The following is an 8,742-nucleotide window of genomic DNA, read 5'->3' on the forward strand; positions in this document are numbered from 1 at the left end:
AGAAACTTTTGGCAATTTCATTTGCTCACGTGCGTAATACCTACGTAATTATACCATCCTGCAGCAGTTTAAGAGACGATTTTTTTTTTCCTTCATTCCGCTTGTAATTAAATTTAACTATCTGCTGTGCGCATATGTATAAGCTCGCGGGTTTTAATTACAGTCGGTTTTTTTTTTTTTTTATTCACGTAATAGGAACGAGTATCACGCATTTAAAATTACTCGGTTTTTATGCGTCATATATATTTTGTACACGGTCCGTCCCCCACGTCGTTTAAGGTCCGGATTCGGGTAATTAATACCCGGTCGGTGGCTGCGAATAGTTTACCAAATTTATATTTATACACACAGTACACACTCGGATAGTCGGGCATGTGTAATGTGTGTATAGTGCGTATAATACGTGTACATCGGTACCTACCCGAACACGATTTCGACGCGAGAACATTTTAATTGTGGTTCGGGGTATGGGCGAAGGGACGGGGAAAACCGTATGTGCAGCGCCGCCCGCGATGAGCCTCTATTTGTACTTTATATAGGTACGTAGGGTATATGCGTGCTGTACAGGGTGAGCCACCGAGTTTTACCGTTTTCCGGTGTACTTCAAATACCTATAATATTTCGGTTGCATCCGAACTGCGGTATTCCTACGCCCGAAAGTTGCGATCCGAAAATTATTGGTTCCCGATAATCACTTTCAAATTGAAACATGTGTGAAACTACGAAGTATATGGACTGTTGTCTACAGAACGTGGCTAAAAGTAATATAAATAAAAATGAAATATATTGTGTAAAAACAGAAATGGACAAATTCAAAAAATTTAAATAAATAGATCGGAATTTATAACTAGTATAATTGGTTGCGTACATCTTACCTCGATAAAATAAAACGTCCAAAAATATTAAAATTCGGAATGCCGCACATGAGTGTAAAGTAAACACTAAACATAATTTATAATAATGTGCCAACGCGGAAATGGGAAAACGCGGTGGTTCACCCTGTACAATAAACCTCAATGGTATGTTATATATTATATTATTATTATTATTATTATAACACGACCGTAATAATAATATAAAATAATTTTAGTAATAACGCGGCGGCGGGCAGGTGGAATGCATGTGGCGCGCGGTCGTGGACGAAGTTCGAGGGGTGAGTATCAGTGGCGGTGGTGGTGGTGGTATATATATATATATATATATATCATATGTGTGTAGTCGCTGTAGACGTATTATAGTACGAGGACAGACATATTTTACACGACGTTATTGCGGTGACGTGCAGGGGGTGAACCAGGCGCCACTAGTGTCACGCTGTGAGCGTCGCTAATGACAATTTGTCTCCTCGTGCAGCCAGCGCGGATCGACGGGCAGACGAAGGCGGCGGCGGCGGCGGCAACGGCGGCGGAGACGGAGACGGTCAATAAAAACCGTTTTCTTACTCGTTCCCTCTCCGCTGCCGCCACTCCAAGTACGATATATAACAATATTATTATTATTATTATTATTATTATATTATGTGTGTTTCGTTCGAAAACGTTTTGATTTTTATAATTTTACATCGTCTGAAAAATTCACGATACCATATAATAATAATAATAATAATATAATATTATTTTTCTGGGAGAGTTGCGCGCTTCGCCCGGCGCGAGGGGGGGTCGTCTTTATTGTTATACATATATATGCGCATTTACAAGTATTGTATATGAATTATATATAATGTATATACGTTTCGTGGTATATCGCTTCTGCAGCGCTTTCAGGCCCCGGGGTCTTCGGCAACAGGGAAAAAAAAACCAACAATTATTGACAAGGCCTACCGTGCGGGAGAAAAACAAAATAAATGTCGAGAGAAAAAAAAAATAATTGCCCGCTCGATTGATTTATGGGACGGTAAGCCGATTTATGTTATTACATTTGATATATACGTATAATACCACTTATCATAATAGATATATATATATAGGTATGCGATAGTGCGATTAGGGTAGGCCACTGCTGTTTCCGGGATTTTAAATTCCAAATTAATAGACCTTTTTTTTTGTTACCCGGGGGTGTGGTAAGAAATCCTTTTTTCGTGAATGAACCACTATTTTGATCGCCAGTGTTTTATTGTATAGCAGCAATTTTCAAATGTTTATTATTACCTGCTGTTTTTCATTTAATATAGTATTATAAATTATAATGTTTGTATATTATTATGATATGGTAGTATACAATTGAATACAACCATTTCAAATGTCAAACGGTATCGCATTAATTGTATAATAATTACTACATAAGCAGTGGCGTAGTTACGGGGGGGGTGTAAGGGGTTTCCACCCCCCCCCCCCCCCCCCACTACACCAAAAAAAAAAACAAATCTTTTTTATATTGGTTAGAATTTTAAATAATAGATAGGTAAATAATACTAGTACAAATTAACATGTGTAATATTATTATTACTATATATTATATTAATATAGTTATAGAAATTATTCGAGTGTTTACACTTCTGAGTTTTATTTTAAGAAAATCAATTATAAAATCGACGAAAACAGCGATAACGACCTCCATAAAAATGATCTAAATATTAAGACTCTTGAAACCTGTATACCTTCTTCATCTTTTACTTCGGTTGATATAAGAATTAATGACATAACATATTTTGTTAACCGTGTATTGTCTCATAGTGAAATTCATACAGTTATAAATAGTATATGGACACCAGATATAACGTTTAATTTTCCTATACATAAAAACTTCGATAAAAATAAAAAAGGGCAAACGAGCAAATTTCAATTCAATTGGTTATTAAGATGGCGATGGTTAGCATACTCAGAAAAAGAAGATGGTGCATTTTGTAGACTTTGTGTTACTTTTTCAAAATCTGAAGGTGGAATAAATGGCCAGAAACTTGGTGCTTTGGTATTAAACAAATTTGATAATTGGAAACACGCTATAGAAACATTTACTAAACATGATAAACTAAATTATCATATTAAAAGTGTAATAGACACCGATAACTTTTTAAAAATGAGAAATAATCCAAGTATATCCATTGAAAATCAATTAGATACAGCCCGTAGTAAACAAGTAAATGAAAACAGAATAAATATTTTACCTATAATTGAAGTTATTATTTTATGTGGTCGTCAAGAGCTTGCAATACGAGGACATAGAGATTTTGGTAAAATCAATGTAGAAACAATGCAAACTACAAATGAAGGAAACTTTAGGGAACTATTGCGGTATAGAGCTCGTGGTGATCTAAAGCTTAAAACATTTCTTGAAGGTCCAGGTGAACGAAATAAATATATTAGTCCTACTAGCCAAAATGCTATTATTGATTGTTGCAACACGGTAATACTTAATAAAATTGTAGCTAAAATAAATAAAGCAAAGTGTTTCACTGTCCTTGCTGACGAAACCGCCGATGTATCTGGTATAGAGCAAGTGTCTTTATGTGCTAAATATGTTGATATAGATGAATTAGTTGTCAGAGAAGATTTTTTGCAATTTGTTCCTACAAACGATTTAACTGGCAAAGGCTTAGCAACTCTTATTATTGAAAATTTAAAGGCGTTCGGGATAGAACTTAAGTATTTACGTGGACAGGGGTACGATGGGGCTGCAGCTATGTCTGGACAATTTAATGGTGTTAGGTCACATATTTCTCAATTGTATCCGATGGCAACTTATGTTCACTGTACAGCACACACCCTTAACTTGGCAGTATCTAAATCTTGTACAATACAACCAATTAGAAACTGCTTGGGTACGATTGGAAAATCACGAGATTTCTTTGTATACCCCAAACGAAAAAATATACTTTCACAAGCAATCGAAGACTTTAATGGAACAATTAATGCAAAAACATTAAAACGCAACTGTGCTACAAGATGGATCGAACGTTTTCATTCAGTTCACGATTTTATCGAACTTTTGGAATGTGTCGTTGATTCCTTAGACACTATTAGTAGTTGGGCCGATGGTGATACCTCAAGTCAAGCAAATAATTTAAAAAATTCAATCTTACAAGGAGAGTTTATCATATCACTTTTGGTTTTATCGAAAATATTTGCAGTTGGATTGCCACTATCTAAACAATTCCAAAGCGTTGCCATTGATTTAAGAGAAGCTATGATATTAGCTAATGCGACACTGTCTGAATTAAAAACAATTCGAAGTAACATTGATGAATATTTTCATGAAATCTATACAAAAGCATCTGTTCTAGCTCAGGAGTTGTGTTTTTCAATATCATTACCTCGAATTGCACGTAAACAAAAAAACAGAGATAACTATTCAGTGAACACGCCTGAAGAATATTTTAAAATAACAATATTCATACCTTATTTAGAATTGTTTATTAACGAAATTGAATCGAGATTTATTGAACATCAGAAAACATTAAAAGGATTTCAAAACTTATTTCCAAAAACGTCAGAAATGACAACACTTGAAAAAGATGAATTTATTAGTTTGATAGATTTTTATAATGATGATTTGGCAGATAACAATAAAGATATTTTGGTATCTGAGTTAAAACTTTGGCGACGTAAAATACTTGCACTAGATAAACAACCTACAAATGCTATGGATGCTTTAGTTATCTGCAATAACATGTATCCAAATATATACAAATTACTACAAATTTTAGCAACACTACCTGTTTCAACAGCTTCATCCGAAAGATCTTTTTCATCATTAAAGAGAATTAAGACGTACCTAAGGAATACAATGTCAGAGGTATTTATAAAATTGTATAATATAATATATAAGAACTAATTAAATAAAAATAATAAATATGAATGATATTTTACATTTTTAGAAAAGATTAAATGGTTTGGCAATGCTCTCCATTCATCGTTCAATATCAGTAGATGCAAAGGAAGTGTTGGACGAATTATCTATTAACAAACGTCGAGTGGATTTTATTTTATGAATTATTATAATAAACTAATATAAAACTATAAAAACTATTTATAATTAATACAAATTTGAAACAAAATAAAAATAACGTACGTAAAAAACTAATAACTTGTAATTTGTATCATAAATATATTTTAAAACCCCCCCCAGAAAAAAATCGTATCTACGCCACTGTACATAAGTACATATTTTTTCAACGGTATTAGTTAGGTTACCTACTTAGCCACTTAATTGTACTTTAAATCCAATTTACATCGCACATCGCTGTGTTTTATTAATGAGAAATATATCGATTATTGTTAAACACGTATAATATGCATTAACTAAAATACTGTACCTACTAAAATGTATACAATACCTATATGAGAATATAATTATTTTCGTTTCTCTACAGAAATATAGACAGAAATGAAAAAACTACGTACTAAGAAGTACGTATGCAAATTATTGAACTTCAAACATCGAAAAAATTATATTTTCCATACTATTATAATATTTATATATTACCATGTAATTTATATTTTACTCATGTAACGTATGATTACTGTCAAACTTTAACCCTTCTTAAAACAATCCATTTCGTTTTGATGACTAACCACCACTAACACCTATTGATTTCTATATTAAAACAACGAGTTTGTGTATGTCACGTATGTGGTATGTCTCTCAAAGTAAATATTTTAACGATCGGTAGTGAGTAGTGACTAGTGTTTGAGTGCTTCACCTCATAAATAGTAAATACTTGATGGACTAAAAACAACGTAAGGTTAAGTTCTAATTATATATAAATAAAAAAAAATACTTCTGTAACTATGGAGTTGTGGTTAGTATGTATATACAAATAAGTAGTTTTAACTAATAAATTAACATTGAATGCCAATTCGTGTGCCAATTCGTGTGCAATGTTTTACGTAAACGGTTACCAATATTTGAGTAAAATTGAAATATTTTATTTTATAAAAAAGTTTTCTATTTGAAATGTACCTCAAAAAATACGTAAGTCAAATTTATTTTTATTCCCTTTGAGATTGGAGTTATAGAGACTCGACTGTACCTACTAAAAATTAATATAATTTACCAAAGTCATAGATTAGGTACTTTGGGAAATTCATCTATAGGAAAAAGTAATAATACTTAAGTACTTTGATTTATTGTAGGTCTAATATAGGTATTGTATAATATAAATAAAATAAAACTGCACAACGTATTCATTTTTTAATATGAAGAAAACATATTTTTAATATTTTTAGATACAACATTACATTTCATTATTGTACTTCACATTAATAATACAAATTAAACAAATATTTCATTATTTACATACCTATATTTAATTTTATTGGTATATATAAATATTAAAATATGTTACCACTTATCGATATGATAACTGCAAGATGATCATCCTATTCGAGTAGGTAGGACTTATATTACCCAATTTCTCTAGAGCTATACAAATTAAACTTCATATTAGTATTCTTTAGACTAAAATCTTGAAAATGTTTGCTAAAATATATAGTTTAAAACATTTCACAAATTATTTTTAATGGAAGCTTTTCTTCGTTCATAAAAATTGCCTCAATTAAACCAAAATATGGCATTATACAGTATCAATTTCATTGCCATCGATAACAATACATGTGTTTTTCCAGTTTTAAATTTGTACCTTTAAGTTTACTCATGAAACAAATATATAGTAAGGCATGTAGGAAACTAAAATAATATAACTTTAATATCAAACTATGATGTAGTACTCAAGCACAAAAATGGGTAACATGTCCAAAATAGATCTGGTATACATAATGTATAAATGTAAAATACATTATAATAAAAGGAAAGTGAATCGTTGAACATCAACTTTAGAAGATCAGCCGAGCGAAGCGATAAAACTATTTTCATACAAATTTTAAATATTTTGATTGCACGAGTCAGTAGTTAGCTACTTGTATTATAGTACCTACACAATACATATTATTATCATTATTTACTTTTTGAAATTGCCCTGCCAACCACAAAGTCTTAACTAGAAAACATAGCAAATACTCATGTATTTAAATGCATTGTATATTATTTGAGATTATCATTTAAGTTTTGACTGACAGCAGGCACTTAAAAAGCCATAGTTGAAGAAATTAACTATTTTTAATGATTAATATACAATAGTATGAGTAGGTATAGTAAACTAATGGAAAGGTTTAATATTTTATGAATAATTTATTATAATATTTTATTTTATTTTTTATATACCTGCAATGATATAATATAAATTATTTTAAGTACCTAACACTAATGGACTACTGCGTGCAGTAGGCAGTAGTCAGTAGCATTACAATATTTTCAAAGTCTTTGATTCTAAAAGAAGAATTAGATTATATTATTTCTATGTTATGTTATGCGTAGTTGTAAAAATGCTTAAAATTTGTTTTCATTTATATAATTTGTATTACCACCTATTTAGTTATAATAATTAATTTAAGTGTGGAATTTGCATATTAGATATTAAGAAGGATATATGTACCTATAATATGTACTAAATTGTTTAAAAATTAGATATTAAATTTGATATAATATTTAAAAAGTTGTTTTTTTTTGTAAAAATAAATTAAAAACCATTATAAAAAGTGTAACAGTTGTAGGTTATGATATAAAAGTATTATTTTTGTTGTTTTCATAATCTTAGAGCTATATAAATAAAATAATTATATGTAGTTACATGTAAATTAGAACTAACCTATAAGATAGGCCTTAATCTCGTAAATCTACAAGTTGATCTATTAAAAAAAAAGAAGGAACTAAAAATTTAATAATGGGTTTATGATAGTACCTACACATTAGTACACGCGTGCGTAGTAATATAGAAGACCGATATAAGTTAGCCTATACAAGTACTTTTACTTATAAAAATTATAGTTATAATTAGACTTAAGTTCCGTGTATTTCTGAAATGTGCTAAAAATGTAGTTATGACTTTATTTTGAGGTATTTTCATCAGTGTTGATATAAATATATCTATGCGAAATCAAAGTTAATTTTTTGTTTATCAAAATGCCAAGGCAAATTTATTTAGGAACACTCTCACCAACTATCCGGTTGTTATGGTAATTTTACACGATGTTTCTTTTCAGTGGGGAAAGCCTAATGTTGTGTACCTACTCTGGTTTTCAGCTCAACAGGTATCGGGTATGATACCGATTGGTGTGTATCCATAAATTATGTACACATATTTTCTTATATGTTTAGTAATTCGATGGCATGGCATTTGTATCTCAATAATACTATATACTCGTGTGTATATATACTATAGTGTATGCCTACCCATCAAAAGACTTGTTTACATCATAATTTTGAGTCGTTTATTTTTGTTGTTTTTCTATTTTTATTTTTGATAACTTTAAACTTGTTTGCAGACATCATATTATTGTTATTATTATCATAACACTTATTGTTTGAAAATAAAATCAATTAAAACCAATATTTTATACGTCTTGTATTATTTTTTAAAACACGTCCGCCCGTAATCGGAGTACCTACTTATAAAGTTCTAACTTATAAGAACGTTATAATAGAACACTCATAATAATATAAGTCTACCTATAGGCATAGAATAATATTATTAAATTGTACAAAACGTAGCTTATTAAAATGAACAAGATAAATATCGTTCCCAAAAATTTATTTGCAACTGCATTATAGGTATACCTACTATTATGTATATTATATTGAAAAACTAATTTAACTCCATTATCGTTAATTCACCCTATATCGTCTGCGTTGAAACTGTATTTTCACATTTTATTTCGACTGAGTATCTATTGAATACTGATCACAGCC

The 8,742-nt window shown here is 30.4% G+C and overlaps 1 protein-coding gene across 1 annotated transcript; it reads left to right on the forward strand.

Moving 5' to 3' along the window:
* Positions 1–2,884: 2,884 nt before the first annotated feature.
* LOC132950965 (52 kDa repressor of the inhibitor of the protein kinase-like) lies at positions 2,885–5,002 on the forward strand. Its single transcript, XM_061022610.1, has 2 exons — positions 2,885–4,731; positions 4,814–5,002. Exons 1-2 carry the CDS (start codon positions 3,016–3,018, stop codon positions 4,925–4,927), a joined length of 1,830 nt encoding a protein of 609 aa, XP_060878593.1. The 5' UTR covers positions 2,885–3,015; the 3' UTR covers positions 4,928–5,002.
* The last annotated feature ends 3,740 nt before the right edge of the window (positions 5,003–8,742 follow it).

The sequence above is a fragment of the Metopolophium dirhodum genome, chromosome 8 (genome assembly GCF_019925205.1).
Source record: "Metopolophium dirhodum isolate CAU chromosome 8, ASM1992520v1, whole genome shotgun sequence".
Lineage (NCBI taxonomy): Eukaryota > Metazoa > Arthropoda > Insecta > Hemiptera > Aphididae > Metopolophium > Metopolophium dirhodum.